Genomic DNA, 18,159 nt, shown 5'->3' with positions numbered 1-18,159 from the left:
CTTTCGTGGAATGACCTTCCTCCATTTTTCCTCACATTTAGTACATCTGTCATTGTGTTTGTGGTTGCACCATTGACTGTAAGCAGCTGGTGCTCGTCTTTCTTGAACAAAGGAGGTAATTTGCTGTTTTTCTATTTCTATTTTCTTCTCGCAACGACCTCAATGTCATCTTTTCTCTCAACACCTCATTGAGAAGACAGATTGTTCCTTTTTTTCTCCCCTTATTTTTCTTCTCTTTATTTTTGACTTGATGCGAAACATTTGCACACGTCGATGCACCTTGGTGCCGAAAGCCACGTTTTGTGACACAGTGACAGCTTAACACATAGGTATTGATCATTACATGGGCCACATTTGCAACATTAACTTAATACATTGACTGTTTATGACCCAGTTCCAGTGTCCCAGCCCCAACATCGCATCACACAAATCACTGTTTTCTTGTTTGTTTTTTTTGTTTTTTACACAGTTTACACATTTAATATGACATAAAGACGAATTAACTAAATGCATTCATGCTGGCCCAACATATTTCAAGATATTCAGTGGGAAATGTTGCATTTTGGCCTCTGTGCCATACAATTAATTGTATGTTTTTAATTCAGCCAAACTGTTAGGGCCATAATATTCAATATAGATACTGTATCTACTGTACCACCACTAGGCAGAACTACCAGCTCTCCGTGTTAGAAAGTTATCCAATGAAGGCCAATAACAGCTTAAACATGCAGTTGTAGCTGTTTCTACGTACGTGTGTCCTTATCACTAGATTTCACTACCGACATAGTGAAGTGAGTGGGCGAATACTGAAGGTGGTCCAGTATTTAAAAATCCGCACAGGGTTTATCAATCATAACCACAGTAAAATGGATCAGCTTTTGCCAGTGAGTCCACATTTTATTGAAGGCTGTCAGTGCAGAGTATTTATACAGGTCGATTACTAAACGTATATTTTTTTTAAATTGAAAATGGATTTCTGTGCTGTGTAGATGGACCATATTCTTTCCCATAGTGCTTTAACTCCCCCAGGTGGCAGTTCAGTGGTACTTCAGTTCTTAAGTCCTTTTTAAACTGAACACATCCAAGTCTCCAATGATGTGCTGCTGTAACTACAGCAACACTGTTGGCTTATTATTCTGAAAATAGTGAAACAACCAAATATAGTCACGTCCCTGGTCAAAACTGACTAAGCTAACTAATTTGGTTGTAGGCGTTCATCTGCAATTTATTGCTCGTTTAAATAACATTTAGGGATCATTGCATTCAGATGTTAAGTTCCAACTTCTCAAACTTTCTACATTGCGTCTTTGTTGCAGTGGTTTCCACGGGGTAGGCTCTAAAATGTGTCCTTAATTTGACAGTCAGTACACTGAAGATGGTTTTCGTAGAGTAGAGTGGAAAAATTTATTGTTTTTAGTTCGATTTTCTCAATTTATTTATTGATCTAAAAGATCTTCGGCACTTAATAAATAGGATTAAATGCAGGTATAACTACAGCAGATGGCTCTTAAAGCAAAGTGCGCAGCTCCACAAGGACTCTGCTGCTCTGCCTGTGTTCCCTGCCGTAATGCTGAAGGTCGGTGTCTTTATATGTGGGAGTCCTCTGGGCTGCACACCAGTGGATCACTGAACTGGTGGTAGTTCAGTGATCTCCTGTGAGTATGGATGGGTTTGTGTTGGACTTCACCTGTCGCCAACTCCCAAAGCACGAACTGTGTCCTTTAAACCTCCGCATATTTTTAATCCTCCCTGCTCTGAATGTGCATGCCTTCAGGTGTTAACAGTAGGAGATCATTGATCAGGCCGCAATCGGCTGTGGATGCACGGTATGTGCAGCTCCTGTCAGGCCGCGCGCTCTGGCGTGGACGTTCTAGTGCGTGCGCGCCCCTTCGTAGCGGCGCCATGACGTCCGCGCTGCTGTCCAAACCTCTGCTTCCGGTGTTATGGCCGCTCGCAGAGAAGGTTGACAGTAATGTGGGGTCCTTCTTTAACATGAACGCGTGTGTTTAGGCCGGAGTGTTTGTGTGGTTTATGATGGCGGTGACGCAGCTGTGTCGGCTGGTTACCTGTCGGTTGGTTGCTCGTGCGACACTTGGCGCGCGCAGGAGGTACAGCAAGGTGCGCCAGGTTGTTACTACAGCAGTACAGTAGCTACAGCTAGCGTTAGCCTCCAGTGCATCATGATGTGTTCAGTCAGTGTTGAGAGCTGCAGCTGGTCTTGTTGTTCGTCAGATGATTGAATTAGGCTGTTTTGTGCTGTGATTACTTCAACCTTATTCCTCTCTAGTTAAAATGTCTGCCATGTTCAGTCATATAGGACATGGTTTGTGAATAAACAGCAGGGAATGTGTTATGTAGTCATTGAAGTCAGTGATGGAATATAACTAAGTACATTTACTCAAGTACTGTACTTGAGTATTTCAGTGTATTTGTATCCATTTTCTGCCCTAAACTTCTATTCACATTTTGGAGGCAAATATTTTTGCTCCACTACATTTATTTGATACCTTTAGTTACCAGTTACTTTTTAGGAAACATGCAGCATCAGAGCCAAAGTAGCACATCTTTAAATTAATTGATCTTATCAGAAGTCACATTAAAAAACTCATTCTGGTAATCAGTGGACTCATAATATACAGTATATACTTGCATGTCAATATATTTATAATTTACTTGTACTTTTGATGCTTAAGTACATTCAATATCAGCTACTTTAAGACTTACTCGAGTACTATTCATATGAATGACTACCTTTTACCAAAGTAATATTTTAAAATGATATGTTTACCTTAACACAAGTTTGTCTTAAGGGTAATTTTTACAACACAGTGTTTTATGCAGTGAGGGAATGTAACTATAATTTACTTGAGTATTTCCATTTCATGCTACTTTTTCTTTCCACTCCACAACAAATAGGCAAATATTGTACTTTTACTCACTTAATTTATTTGATAGCTGTAGTTGCTTGTTACGTTGCATCGGAGCCAAAGTAGAACATTTTTAAATTATCTCGCAATCGGATTTAAAACACTCATTCTGATATTAAATCAGCTAATAGTATACAGTATATACATGCATGTAAATGTATTTATAATTTACTTGTACTTTTGATGTTTAAGTACATTCGATATCCTCTACTGTAAGACTTTTACTCGAGTACTATTCATATAAATGACTTTACCAAAGTAATATTTTAACATGATATGTTTACCATAACACAAGATTGTCTTCAGGGTACAACACTGGTGTTAGTAAGGTACAGTGTTTTATGCAGTGATGGAATGAAACTATAATTTACTTAAATATTGTACTTTAACTCGCTTCATTTATTTGATAACTTGAGTTGCTTGTTACGTTGCATTTGAGCCAAAGTAGAACATTTTTAAATGATCTCATCCGTTATCAGGTTTCAAAGACACTGATTCCAATAATCAGAAAAATGCTGAATATCAAATCCAATAATCAGCCAGTTATCAGTCAACCCATAGTATATGGTCATTAAATACTACGGTTGTCACAATATCGTGATATTCACGCTAACCACGATATTAAATGTTTTTTATTTTGAATTCCTGTTAATAATATACATATGATGAGTAATCCAGCGAAGATGTTCGGCCTTATGCATCTTGCGTTTGAGTTCATCTGGCTGCCTTTTCACTAGTAAAGGAGTTATTCATAGTAATTGTTCTTTTTTTACATTTTTTTTTTTTTTTCATAGTTATGGTTACAGACTCCTCACCTCCCCATGCTCGTATTTTGACAGTAAATCATTTGCCAGTAAAAGAAACAAATACACTGTGAACAGAGTTAAAGATACATTTGACACTAGCATTATTATTTTTCAAATTTTTATATCATATAATATCATTATCGTGAATTCGTTTGGACAGGTCAGTCGTGTCAGCCCTAATACATACATGTGTATAATATATAAATATATATATATGTATCTTTGCTTTTACTTAAGTATGACTTTTTAGTACTACTATAGTAACACTGGTTATATGAGTGACATGGACCAAAACATTACCTCCACCTCTCCTTGCTCTCTCTCTCTAATGTCATCATGTGATTCCCTTAAACATCAACAAAGAAAATATAATTAGACGTAATATTTTTGACTGAATACGGTATGGCTGTGTGTGTTATATTTAACTTAATAGGAGTGGGTAATGAGGTTATTGAGAAGAAAGCTATCAAGCCAATGTCAAGGCTTTCCATTAAATTATTACTTTATTCATTAATTTAGGTATAACAGTAACTTTACTTAAGACTTTGGTGTCACTTTATCATAACACAGCAGCTGAACTGCAGGAAATTCTTGAAGTTTTATCAAAATTGTTTCATCACATTACTAGTTACTAATTTATTAGGTATTCCTAGTTAAAACCAATGCAGTCTAATACAACAACTCAGCAACTCATCAACCCCTTCCCAGAGCTCATAATGTTCAGGTTTTGTTAAAACTGGTTCAGAGAGCGGTTGATGTAATTTCCTAGTCAAATTTGAGGATGTAAAGTGTGTCTGTGTTTGTGTGTGTGTGTCATCCTTTTAACCCTTATCTACATGTTTCCTGTCCTGCTACAGGTGTGCCCAGCTATATCTGAGCGACTGCGAGTCTTTGAGTCCCTCAGGGAGAAACGAGCCAATCATAGGAGAGCTGAAGCTGCAGAATCACCCGTCAGTATCCGACTGGCCGATGGCCGGACGATAAAGGGAACAGCTGGTGTCACCACACCTCTCTTTGTTGCCCAGAGTGTTCGGTAAATACATAATGCAATCAGAAATGTGCTCTCTTCTCTTACTGTGTTTTCTATTACTTGAGTGATAAAACAGGGTTATTGCATCTGTCCTTGCAGATTGAAAGGAGCTCTGGTGAGTACGGTGAACGGAGAGTTGTGGGAGCTTGGACGGCCTCTAGAGGCAGACTGTGAACTGCAACTCCTGGGTTTTGACACAGTTGAGGGACGACAGGTAATCACACTTGTTCTGTGTCCTAACAGTGCTTTTGTGTTCTTTCGATTTGTCAGAAATATGCAGTGTTTGCATGTGTTTTCTGTCTCACATATCCTTTAGGTTGGATATTAATAGTATAAAAAACACAATGTCGTATTTCTTCTTTCAATATTCCTTCCTTGACTTCAAGGAAGTCCTTTACACCTCTAGATCAAACCTATTCTGAACCACTCTCCCTTTCTTAGGCAGCATGGAGGACGGGAGCATGTGTCCTGGGCAGCGTGTTGGAGACAGAATTTGGTGCCGAGGTTTGCAGAGAAGGAGAGTCAGAATTAGGCCTTTACTGTGACCATCTGCTGGACCACAGGTGAGATATTAATGTAACTGCTGCACAGGACTCTAGTTGCACAAAAAAATAAAAGTCAATCTCAAACAGTCTTTACAGAGGCCCTGACCTCTTTCCCTTCCCCATAATTATCTTGAAGCTGGTGCTTCTTTCTTCACACGCTGTGTCTTACTGCCACTGATTTTTGTGCTTTTAACGTTTCACCTGGATCTGGACCCTTCCCACACAGTGCCTTGTCTCTGAGTGATGTGGAGGAGAGATGTAAACAAGCTGCCGCCCTCAGACTTCCTCTGTCCAGACTGGAGCTGAATACAGAAGAGGTCAAAGAGCTCTTCCAGGTCAGCAAAACCAATGTCCCTGTTATAACAATAAACCATGACTGAATCTTTATGTTCAGATGATGAATTTCTTCTACCAAAGCACAACAGTCTCTGTAAATCAAAGTTAGATAAAGAAATTAGAGAATAATACTGTATCGCAATGGAAAAAATGTTAAACACTGGGTTCTGACTAGGACAGCACTCACATTTGACTATTTAATATAACCACACAGACGTTTCAGGCAAGTAGCCCTTTCATCAGTCTGTATTCTGGCAATTTCACATTCAGTACACACAGATGAGGGAATTACAGGTAACTGCAACCAAGAATGTTCCAACAGGGGGAGCCACAACCATGTACTCAAAATCTACTGTATGTAATGCGTTAACTCAAAGAAACACAATAACAGATTATATTCACCTCATAGCAACAGGCAAATAAAATGTCCTGTTGTCCATATTGAGCTGTGATATATATGAATTTTCTGCGGGTTTTGTGCTTCTTACAGAACAGTAAGCTGAGGCTGCAGCTCATTGAAGAGCAGATGAATGGCCCCACCGTCACAGTTTACAGGCATGTATTAATACACACACACTCAGCCGATGTGGACTTCTAACCTCTCGTTAATAAAAACATTAAACCTGTTTCATGCTCTCTGTGTGACTCAGGTGTGGGGACAGCTTAGCGGTCTGCAACGGCCCCCTACTCCCACACACTGGACTCCTTAGGGTTTTCAAGATGCTCCAGGTGTGTATTATGTCATCGTCCTGTCCACTGCTTGCCTCTTTATGGGTTTAATGCACTCTTTCTTTTCTTTCCTCGTGTTCCCTTGATTTTTTAATTCAGTCCAGCATCAAATCTGGTTAGTCAAATCTGCAGTCGTCATGGGTGTTTATCAGCCCCAGCTCGGATCAGCTATGATGAAAAAGACAACACGCAGGGATGAAGCGCTTGTCTGTTGAGAGAGAGAAACGCTATAGCCTACAAGATTAAATACTCAGTGAATCTCTCAGTGTATGAACAACGGTGACTAAACCAAACTGTTGCCTAAACCTGCGAGTTTATATTTAAGCTGTCTTGGCAAAATAACTTATAGCTCAAAAAGATCTCAAGGAAACTTATTTTGATTTATAGAAAAATGTAGCCTTAAACTGTGGGCTGTAATGTTTGAGTGAAATTGTCTTTTCACATTTAAGACTGCGGATGTCAGAGGGTAAGGTAAAGGCAAATGTATTAAAACAGAATAAATATTTGGTCCACAAAAATCACACAGCGGTCACGTAGGCTCGTGCCAATAATATAAACAGCAACAGCAACCGAGCATCTCTCAGTGTAAGTGTAGCACACTCAGCAGGATGTTGCATTCCCCACCCACTGCACGTGCTGGCGCACCCCTGCACAATCATATTGGCAATTGCCGATTAATGAGTTGACGGTGGCCGGTTGGAAAAGTGTAACACATCGCCCAACCCTAGTGGACATGCTAGTTTTCGCCCCTTTTCAGATGTGATGAAGTTAAGGACGCTGGCTTGTAAATACTTTTCCATCCATCTCTCTTCAAATGCTCAAAAATCCTTCATTTTGGTGTGAACATGGTAAATCATAACTCTGCCTCTTTCCAGTGCTTTAATAATGATTATTGTAAAAAGAGATTCAACCAATGGTGCTAAAGTTTTCAGTTTCACACATTAAAATAATCTAATCTAACTGCAGATTTGGACCCATTTGGCACCTTCCTCCCTCTGGGACACATGCTGGGTTAATGGAATTTCCCTCGTCTTTATTGATCCAGGGAGAGGGAGGAATTTCCATAACTAGTCTGTCACTGAGCAGACTGGGATTCCATGGCAGCCAGGCTGGAAATATCAGCAGCAGGATGTTGTGTTTGTCAGAGGCCAGTTTCCTGTTCTCGGCCCTTACAAACACACTGCCATCCATCAGATGTGCTGTCAGCCTTCCTCTTCTGGCTGGCCCTCACGCTCCCTTTCTCTGTTGCCACCTCTTTGTTCACTCATTATTCTCTCTCTCCCTCTTCTCCCCCATCCTCGCCTCGATCCGTGTCATCCCAGCGGTCGACCGTGACCCTGGCCAATCAGACAGAGTCCTCAGGATTGGTTCGTCTCCTAGGTGTGGCGTTTCCAGGTGAGAAGGACAAGCAGGAGTGGGAGAGGGAACAGGAGGAGGCAAGGAGGAGGGACCACAGACGCATCGGGACGGTAAGACAAAATCTAAATTAGGAAATGGGTGAAGAAGTGTTTTCTGATCATAAATGCACAGTGTACATGTGTTTGCGCAGGACCAGGATCTGTTCTTCTTCAATGACGTCAGTCCAGGCAGTTGCTTTTTCCTGCCTAAAGGAGCCCACATCTACAACACACTCACTGACTTCATTAAGGTGAACATGCACTCACAGTCACTGACTACAGCCTGCAATAGTAGAGATAAAAGAGAATACCATTTTCTTTTCCCTAGGTTTGTGGAAGGCTATGATGCACATATTAGACCGGCAGATATACCAGTTGATTGCTTCAAAAAATGCCTCTTCTTTTTGGTGTTATTTTACTCTTATATATTCAAAATATCAGTGGATCTCTGGTTTTATAGAACCCTTCCATTCATATTCCCATTTACATGCTACAGATCCCAGATTAACAACTGAAACCACAGTTGGTGCAAAATATATTTTTTAAAATTTGTACAAAATAGATTTACTCCAAACACCACTCAGCACACACGTTTGTTTGTACTTACCATTGTTAGAGAGGGCTTGCACATAATGAAATGAATAAATGAAATAGTGTCACAAAACAGAAACAGTAGAGCGCAGCAGATCATAAACCTCATCAGACTACATCAAGAAAGACGTTCAACATAAAACAGTAAATCAAGTTTAATCAATACGACACATATTTTTTTCCAGAGCTGATAATGGAGGTTGCTAAGGAGTGAGATCTCCTGCTTCTTTCAGGGGGATGGAGAGTGATGGCAGGTTGCTGCATTTTGGTTAATTTTGCTGACCAGGGGGATGGTGTCGCCCCTTCTTATATCGCCTACTGAGTTATATAGGAAAGAAAGACCAAGCCAAGGATCCTGGATAAATTGCCGTTGTGAATGGATTAAACGTGTCCTAACTTATGTTAGTTTAACACATCTGCCTTTGCTTGGCTTTGGTGTCATAGGGGGAGCGTAGTTACAATAGAGTGACGATAGTATTACTGCATATAACCCAACTGTCTGAATTTTGACCATCCCAGATTGTGAATCTTTGCCTTCATTTTCTAAAAGTTAGGAAATGCAGCGACCAATTTAAATGAGCTGAAACTTTATAAGCCTCTTCAGCACTGCTTGTAAAACTCAATTAACTGGACTTAATTTAATTATGCGGCTCCAACTATAACCATAGTCAGGTAATTAGAAAATGCTGTGAATGTTTCCTTCATTAGGTCAGAAATGTAATATTGGCCATGTTAACATATCAGACACACGCACAGACAGTACATAAAAGTGTACATACAATATAAAAACACAATATATGTGCTCAGTTGATTGTATCCTGGGGATGTGCATGTTCATATCACTGTCAGGATATTGCTCTCATTAGCCTTCAATTATTGCACTGTTGTGAAAGTCTGACCCTGTCCTGCACTTATTGTCACACACGTCCTTCCTTCCTTCCTTCCTGTCGTCTTGAAGAGTGAGTACCGAAGGCGAGGTTTCACCGAGGTCGTGACTCCAACCCTATACAGCACTGCATTATGGGAACGCTCGGGCCACTGGGAGCACTACAGCGAGAACATGTTCACTGTGACATCCGAGGGCTCTCAGACCTACGCTCTGAAACCCATGAACTGTCCTGCACACTGGTAAACACACACAGCACGGCGGGGGGTTAGTTAAACCTACAACTGGAAACTAATACTTTATTTTCCATATACATGCTTGCATTTACCTGTTGACAAAATGTAGATCCACATATATACTACTTACCTTTATACTTACCGGCAGTTCTTGAATGAGAAATCCATGATTTGTCCAAAAATCAGTCATAGGTTTGGTTGAAAATGACTGTGAAACCTTAAACATTAGAAGAATTACACTAATGCGTCTGAGAGCTGTAGACACCCTGACTCACATGTCACTGTACTCTAGTATCCATATGGAAACTAAGCAGCACCTCACTCTTCTTTCTTGTGTTCAGTCTCATGTTTGAGCAGCGTGTTCGCTCATGGAGGGAGCTTCCCCTGCGATGGGCCGACTTCGGGGCGCTGCATCGTAATGAGCTCTCCGGAGCGTTGGGAGGTCTCACTCGTGTTCGAAGGTTCTGCCAGGATGACGCTCACATCTTCTGCACACCTGAGCAGGTACACATATAAACATGCGTGCATTGTTTTCGTTGCAGATTTTTCTAATACCTCTGCATAGTACGAAGTAGGGTAGAAACTGTGAATGTGACACACGTGGAGCCATATTACCGTGATTAGATGGGCTGTACAAATAACTCCTGAGACATTCCAGGAGGCCTCAGCCTGAATGAATGAAGGTCTTTGTCCTGTTCAAACATTACACCTCCATATGTGCATCTCTGTGGCTGCACAGTCTGTGTAATCCCCTACATAGTTGCCTGGAACCTTCCCAGACCTTCTCCGGCATCCTGTTAATTCAGAGATCATAGTCACATGATAATCATCACTCTGTTAGCTCAAGAAATACTCATTTAATCTCGAGTGGTTTCTGGGCTTTACAGTGAATACATAGGCAGGCTTATTTTTCTTTTCCTGTCCTGGCTGGAATTTAAACTCTCCTCTCTTTGTGTCATTATTGACATTTTTACGTCCTCTTGTTGCCCTTGTCCTCAACTTTTTTCATTCTTTCTTTCCAGCTGGAAGAGGAGATTGTGGCATGTTTGGACTTTGTGAGGAGTGTGTATCAAGTGTTTGGGTTTTCCTTCCACTGCCTCCTTTCTACACGTCCTACACCGTGCCTTGGGGAGCCTGAACAGTGGGATAATGCAGAGCAGGTAAACACACACGCTTTATCATATTGTGGTATGCCAAAACCTTGCATAGACAGGCCCAGCTGTTCAAATGGACCCGATTAATCACAGCTACAGAAAAACAGGCTCCTTTAAACAGAATGACACGATGTAAAGATATCCACTTAACCAGTCGGTTATGTGAGTGGTACTTTCCTACAGAGATCTGCTGCTCTGTGTTGGGCCGCTGGGCAGATGTGTATCTCCAAATCCCAGTGGACACATTTAAATGGGCACAGTGGCAATTTAAACTGATTCAATTGAGTGTAATTGAACATTATGGCTCCAAGCTCCCTCACACACACACACACACACACACACACACACACACACACACACAGGGAGAGAGAGAGAAAGAGCCTCATGATGGCCATAATGTACATTAATCTACTTAGATTATCTGCTACACCTACTTACTTACTGTACTTTATTCTGTGTGTGTGTGTGTGTGTGTGTGTGTGTGTGTGTGTGTGTGTGTGTGTGTGTGTGTGTGTGTGTGTGTGTGTGTGTGTGTGTGTGTGTGTGTGTGAGAGAGCAGCAGTTGGAGAGGAGTCTGCAGAAGTTTAGTGAGCGTTGGGAGTTGAACCCAGGAGACGGAGCCTTCTATGGACCAAAGGTCAGTGGGAAGGGCAGCACGCAGTGAAGGAAACTGATTTCCACACACTGTAAATATTGTTTATCACAGTTTCGGCTAACAGCAGCCAAAACATGTTGGGTCGTCGGATCACTTAATTCAGTTTCTCCCTTTAGAGCCTGATGCGATCTGAGTGTGTTTTGGATGTTGTCAATTTCATGACATGTGACTGAAGAAATGAATTGTGATTTGTTAATCATCATTAGAGCGAAGGCAATAATTTCAGCCAAAGTCTCAACCTCTTAATGGTTTTTATTTCAAGTTTCTATCTGCTGCAGAGGCTGAGAAATAATCAGAAAATCAAGTCTCTGCTGGTAATGAGCTTGGTGTTGGAAAATGGATTTTATACTAATAATAATACATTTTATTTAAAAGGCAACTTTATGACACTCAAGGCCCCCTTACATCATAAAAATATACAGTCAAATAATGAAGCACCAATGATGGAACGTGAGACTAAAATATAGGTCTTACACGCTTTACTAAATAAGCACAATGCAGTAATAAGATTTACGATAATCAAAAAGCATCAGTAATGAAACATCAGTCCAGTTAAGACCTTTGGACAGGACCAGTATTGCTGTTTCCCGTCTTCATACTAAGCTAAGCTAATCGGCTGCTAGCGGTAGCTTCATATTTACACTACACTGCATAAAAATAGTGTCTATTCACAATTTAATTTTCCATCTTCAACTGATTCCTCCAGGATCAGTTTACTGGTGTCATGTTACGTATTAGTGGGTGACACAGAGGTCTTTGTTTTCTTTCTGGCTCTGCACAGATAAACGTCTGAGCATTGAATGATACAGTTCACAATGTCCTAGACCACAGGAACAAATGTGACAGAGATTTGATGGTCGTTCAAAGGAAATTTGTAGCTACTTGCGTCTTATGAAAGTAGACATGGACTTAACCAGAGGATGACCTTTAGCTTTCTTTGAGGCAATTTCATTTTTCCCTTTTACTCATACATGAAGTCAGTCTGCATCAGGAGGAAGTCAACTTCAGGCAGACGTTACAGGGTGGAGCTCGTGTGGAGGCAGGGAGAGTGGAGTTAGGTCAAGTCAGGGTGGGGTTAGACACACACCGACACACTCCATGTAACAAACAAACATTCATCGCAGCCTCCTAGCTAGGGTGTGTTAGCCACAATTAGCTCAATCAGCTTCACTTGGAAAGCCGTTCTGTAACCGTTCCTGTCCACAAAAATGTTTGCTCCCTGCAGCGTCCGAGCTCTGAAGTCAAAATTTGTTGATTTTGGCTTGAAAAGAGTACGTGAAGCTTGATGCTAACGCTCTCACTACATGTTTCATCACAGATTGACATTCAGATCAAAGATGCCATTGGCAGACAACACCAGTGTGCCACAATCCAGTTGGATTTCCAGCTGCCAATCAGATTTGACCTTCAGTATGTCAGGTGAGTTATAGATTTCTGCATTTGGCTCTCAAGCGTTTAAACATTCCTACATCTGTTGTGATTTAAATGTGAACGTTGGCACTTTTGTAGCGTATTCGTGTCTGCCTGATAAACCCACGTCCCTGCTGTGTAAGATCTCCTGTAACTGTTCAAGTCAAAATGGCACATCTTAACGTCATCGGGACCCAATTTGATCAGAAAAGAATAGTCCTTTATTGAATTTATTAGTTCTGGTGAGTTCGCTCCCTGTTTCTGCCTTAAACCTTAGTCTGCCCTACTCCCCCATCCTCTCCTTGTATCAATGTGTCTTTGACTACTCTGTTTAGGAGTGAGTAGAGTTACTAGACTCCAACAAACCAATTGTGGGTCAAAAGTATGGTTTCATCCAACAGTGTGGGGCACACTTCAAATGCAGAGAGAAAATGTTGATATTATGTTTTATTAACTTACAAAGTAAACATTTCTATTCTGCTTCTTTTATCCCTCCTGTTGATTCAGTAGTAGGTTGCTTTTGTACGAACACACGAGTCAGGCTTCTCAGTCCGCTGACTTGTATGATTGGGAGCGTTGCAACCTCCCAACCACTGGATCATTAATAAGTTTGCAGCCAGACGCTCAAAACAAACAAACAAACAGAAGGGGTATAAGCAAAAAACGATTAAGGATGAAGGAATGTCTGTGTTTGGTTAATCAAGTCAACACAGATCAAGATATTTTATTACACTGGTGCAAAAGATCTGAAAGGCTGCTGAAACACATTTTATATCATCATTGGGTTACCCAACTCTAACTACCAATTCATAACCCTCTTTTTTTCCTTTTTCCCCCTTTCCCTCAGTCGAGACGGTCAGCTGCACAGGCCGGTGATGATCCACAGAGCAGTGCTGGGATCACTGGAGAGAATGATTGCTATACTGGCTGAAAATTTTGGAGGAAAATGGTGATAAGGCGTTTATAATCACATGGATTTAAAAAAAAAAATGTTATTAAGCGGCTGTGTTACATTACCTCTTCTTTCTACCTCACCCAGGCCACTGTGGTTGTCCCCGGCGCAGGTCATGGTGATTCCTGTAGGGGGCAACAGTGAGTCATACGCCAAACAGGTCAGTGCATGATGAAGATTTCCTTATGGTACATCAGCAGTGTGCTTCCTCTCTGCCTTTTTTTTTTTTTTTTTTTATCTTTCCGTCACTCTTAATTTGCTCATTGATGTGAGAAGCTCAGCACAGATACAATCTTTAAAGAAGTGCCTCTTTTCTTTTAAGGTGGTCCGTCAGTTCCGGGATGCTGGCTTCATGGTTGATTTGAATGACGATCAGGGAGCAACCTTAAATAAGAAGATTCGCTCTGCTCAGCTGGCCCAGTACAACTACATATTTGGTAAAGATCACTACGCTGAAACTGTGTCTGCTTATTATACTAAAGCCTTTCTATTCCCTGCTATTGATGTCCTCATTCCTGACTTTGACTTGAACATTTTATCATTGTGTGTTTGTCCAGTTGTTGGGGATAAGGAGAGTGAGAGTGGAACAGTGAATGTGAGGAGCAGAGGGGGCAAACAGCTGGGGAAGAGGCCGACAGAGGAGGTGCTGACATCCCTCATACAGCTACGAGACACCAGGAGCAACCTGAACGAATTTTGATGGAAATAATGAGTCACTAATGTAATTAATGTCTGTTTTACATGTTTAAGCTGTTGTACTAGAGTGGTGGCTGCTAAGGTTGGTAATAAAAGTCTATAAAAGATTGTTCCTTACTTGTTGATTTATCCATTAATGACATTCCCTGATAAATCTGTCTTATTTTAAGATCACTATCATCCTAATATCAGCATTTCTCAGCTACAGTTGCAATTTGTTTGCTAAATGACATTAAGTATGCAAACCTCCCGCTTACGTAAGCCTGTGTCATGTTATCAGAATAGAAAACCAGGCATACCTTTAAAAGACTGGAAGAAAGGGAGGATACGGAGGGGGATTTGACTAAAATAGGAGAGGGAGCAGCCGTGTCAGGGCTGTGTGTTTTCATGTGTGTTTAGTGGAAACAGCCAAGTCAAAGGCAAAGGCCAAAAGGATTGGAAGTTTTCCCTTTTTAATTGAGAGAGGGTAGCAGGATGGAAAAGACATCAGTCACAACAGTGACACGGAGGGCGAGGGAGGTGTCGGCTACGAGAGAATGAACTGAGTCGACTGGACAAAAGAGACCGCTTCAACCAAGCTGGCTGTGAAGCAGGTGGACAGGACTGTGTGTTTAGTTCTTCCGGAGGGGAAAGGTGAGGCCGGTTCATGAGGAGGCCTCGACTATAAGCCAGACTAAGGTCGCCTCAGACTGCAACAAGGTCAAGCTCAGATTTAACTAAAACATGTAATAGCACCCATTAATACTCTCAAGAATGGAGCTTACGTACAGAGGAAATGCCTCTGAACCCTTCCTATTTCTTGACAGGCTTTAACTGGCTGTAATGCAGCGCGGTGGGGGAATTACAGAAGACCATAAGACCTGAGGCTCAACAGTATGATGTTTAAGTATCAGTTTAGCCAAATAAAATAAATCTCGTAGCTTTTTAAGGCATGCAGATACTTTGGGTTTTATTTCTGAGGTTTTGAGATAAACATGTGAGTTCTTCTGGTGCCCTGAAATAATGGAAGCTAATATGATTTAGTTTTTGTTGCTCGCAATGATGAAAAATGAAAAACAGTCTACAGTCACATGCAAGCAGCTCTGTGAGACTGCACTGAGGCGCAGCAGAGCTTTGGCTTAAATGAGCATCAGCATGCGGACATGCTTATGTTTTTTAGAGGTGTATTTACCATTTCCCCCAGTTTAGCATGTTAGTGTGCACTAAATAAGTACAAAGTAAGTACAGCTGAGGCTCATGGGAATGTTGTTTTGCAGGTATTCGATCATGGGGCTACTGGACATACTGACATTTTGACCTGATTGTGGTAATTGATGAAAAATCAAACCCAACAGTCAAATTAAAGATAATATTTGGTAAAAGTGAAAGTCACCCATACAAGTAGTATATATGTAAACGTCTTAAAGTATCTGATTTTAAATATACTAAAGCAACAAAAGTAATTTCCTGGGAATAAATGTATCTAACTATCAAAAGCAAAGTACAAGTACCTCAACATTGTACTTAAGTACTTGAGTAAATGTACTTAGCCACATTCCATCACTGCCAAAGAGGACACAGTTGTTAACAATCGGTCTAGTGGCCGTTTTTCCACCTGTTGTTGGTGCCAGACTAAAAGTCAGGGGGTCACCAAATAGTCAAGATTCATCCTCTGGGGAACATGAATGTTTGCTCCAAATTCCTTGGCAATCCGTCCAATAGTTACTGAGATATTTCAGTCGACCGACAAACATTTCTAGACCGACAGTCCCAGGAGCCGTGCCACTAGTTTAACTCAAACTTCAACAGCAGCATCTCTCTCCAGTGTCCCTGTTACTGTTACTGAGCAGTTTTCACTGGAAACGAAACAGTCACTGTAAAATAGAAACTGTACACACTGAGGTATGTGGAAATTCCTGAATGATGTGGAGACTGACTTTGGAAAGATGTTGCTGTTCCTAACAGGAGCACATGCAGGCAAACATACACTCACAGTGAAGGAGGTCAGAAGGGAAACGATTTATTGGAGTCCAGATGAATTGGCCCGTAAGACTACACCCTTCTCTCTTACTGATTTATTCCTGATATCAAGTCATATTAGTATTTATGGTAATCCTTGTTGCAGGCTCTCGCTCTGCTGTACGCTTTATCCAAAATTGAGAGGATAAAATACGGCCCAGACGGCACAGAGACCAGCCAGCATTGCACAGTAGTTGCGTAGTGATGACACAGACCATTAGCTCCCGTAAACACACATATCTCTACCTAATAGATTACAATATCAGGCTCCCTTCACCCTCCTCACCTCCCCGCAGCCCCCCTCTCCTATCTTCTTTGCACACAAACACACAAAAACACAAACAATCCTTCATTCAACTGGTGGAGTCGCACAGAGTTCATCGGAAATTATTTTTAGCTAAAGGGGTTTGCAGAAAAAGAAAGCTGCTGTGGGGGCAGTGAATAGCATATAGAGAGACAATAAAGAGGATTCATTCAGGGAGGCAGAGATGGATATCTACAGAACAGTAGTGTAATATAAGAGAGAAGACCTCATGGGAAAACCATAAAGAACTGTCCATCTATTAAAAGTTAAAGGCCCTGAAAACATATTTTCTTAATCAGTTTTCATTATGAGTGATTGAGCGCTGTGTGAATGCACTGTGTTCTGCTGGAGTTGAAACAGTTTGGGTTTGTTTCACAGTAGATATAACTGTAGTTTTTTCTTCTCACTGGTTTGAAGTGGTTGGGAAAATGTGATGTCACATACTTAAATGCACCAATCAGGATTTAGCAACATTTGAATCCAAACTTGATTGCAGTTGGAGGCTGTTTGGCTGCAGTCGATTAGTGCTTCAACCAATGATTATTTTCATGATGAAATATTTTGTAGATTGTTTTCTCCATTAATTATATTAGCTCTGCCAAGGAGGTTACGTCTCCACCCGTGTCTGATTATTTGTTGGTTGATTGGTTTGTCGGTCGGTCGGTCTGTTGGTTGGTTGGTTGGTTGGTCGGTTGGTTGGTTGGTTGGTTGGTTAGTTGGTTGGTTGGTTGGTTGGTTGGTCGGTCGGTCAGTTGGTTAGTTGGTTGGTCTGTTGGTTGGTTTGTCGGTCGGTCGGTCGGTCGGTTGGTTGGTTGGTTGGTTGGTCGGTTGGTCGGTCGGTTGGTCGGTCTGTCGGTCTGTTGGTTGGTTGGTCGGTCGGTCGGTCTGTTGGTTGGTTGGTCGGTTGGTCGGTTGGTCAGTCGGTCTGTTGTTTGGTTGGCTGATAAAGCAGATACATTGACTTTTTGAGTGTTAGACTCTTGTCATGTCTAGACTCTCTATGAATAATAACTAAAGATGTTGTTTCACTTAGATTTTTTTCTTTGTTTGTCTTGAATATCTGTGTAATAGGGAACTATGTGAGAGTTAAATTTTTCAGGGCTGTCTCGAGAAAGTATTTCCTAATAGAAAATTATTTCAGGAACCCGACAGCGGTTCCAATGTGACAGACTTTGAGATCACTGTTGTCCTGGGGGTCCAGTTTTCCTGGAAGGAGGCAGGGTGACGGTGACCCAGGCCAGGAGGAAGATAAACATGCTGCTCTGTATTGTTCTCCTGGTATCACTGAGAAACTGTCAGCCTGACTGATTGAAGGCTCACCCTCCCAAAATAGGCCCTGTGTGGCCAGGCTGCCTTTCCCTTCCACCCTGTTATAAATAACCCCTCTGTGTGTGTGAGTGTGTGTGTGTGTGTGTGTGTGTGTGTACGTGGTCAGTGCTCATGCATTTTATGTGTGTGTGCGTGTGTGTGTTTAGAGTAGTGGCAAGAAAGAAAGAGAGTGTGTGAG

At 41.4% G+C, this 18,159-nt stretch overlaps 1 protein-coding gene across 1 annotated transcript; it reads left to right on the top strand.

Moving 5' to 3' along the window:
• The first annotated feature begins 1,921 nt into the window (after positions 1-1,921).
• tars2 (threonyl-tRNA synthetase 2, mitochondrial) lies at positions 1,922-14,460 on the top strand. Its single transcript, XM_084356397.1, has 18 exons — positions 1,922-2,118; positions 4,591-4,766; positions 4,863-4,977; positions 5,205-5,326; positions 5,535-5,643; positions 6,135-6,199; positions 6,295-6,373; positions 7,696-7,842; positions 7,923-8,021; positions 9,320-9,489; positions 9,825-9,987; positions 10,506-10,643; positions 11,197-11,274; positions 12,611-12,711; positions 13,550-13,651; positions 13,742-13,814; positions 13,977-14,091; positions 14,212-14,460. The coding sequence occupies exons 1-18, from the start codon at positions 2,032-2,034 to the stop codon at positions 14,352-14,354; spliced, it is 2,082 nt and encodes a 693-aa protein (XP_084212523.1). The 5' UTR covers positions 1,922-2,031; the 3' UTR covers positions 14,355-14,460.
• The last annotated feature ends 3,699 nt before the right edge of the window (positions 14,461-18,159 follow it).

Source organism: Pagrus pagrus (genome assembly GCF_965226575.1).
Source record: "Pagrus pagrus genome assembly, chromosome: 7".
In the NCBI taxonomy this organism is placed as follows: domain Eukaryota; kingdom Metazoa; phylum Chordata; class Actinopteri; order Spariformes; family Sparidae; genus Pagrus; species Pagrus pagrus.
The sequence above is the reverse complement of the archived record's forward strand: the minus strand, read 5'-3'. Positions and strand labels throughout refer to the sequence as shown.

What these genes read in the sequence shown, in the direction of transcription:
- tars2 (XM_084356397.1), top strand. Translation starts at nt 2,032, where the DNA reads ATGATGGCGGTGACGCAGCTGTGTCGGCTGGTTACCTGTCGGTTGGTT. An exon ending in CCCACCGTCACAGTTTACAG is followed by an intron (nt 6,200 to 6,294) that starts GCATGTATTAAT and finishes TGTGTGACTCAG; the next exon opens with GTGTGGGGACAGCTTAGCGG. An exon ending in TTTGACCTTCAGTATGTCAG is followed by an intron (nt 12,712 to 13,549) that starts GTGAGTTATAGA and finishes CCTTTCCCTCAG; the next exon opens with TCGAGACGGTCAGCTGCACA.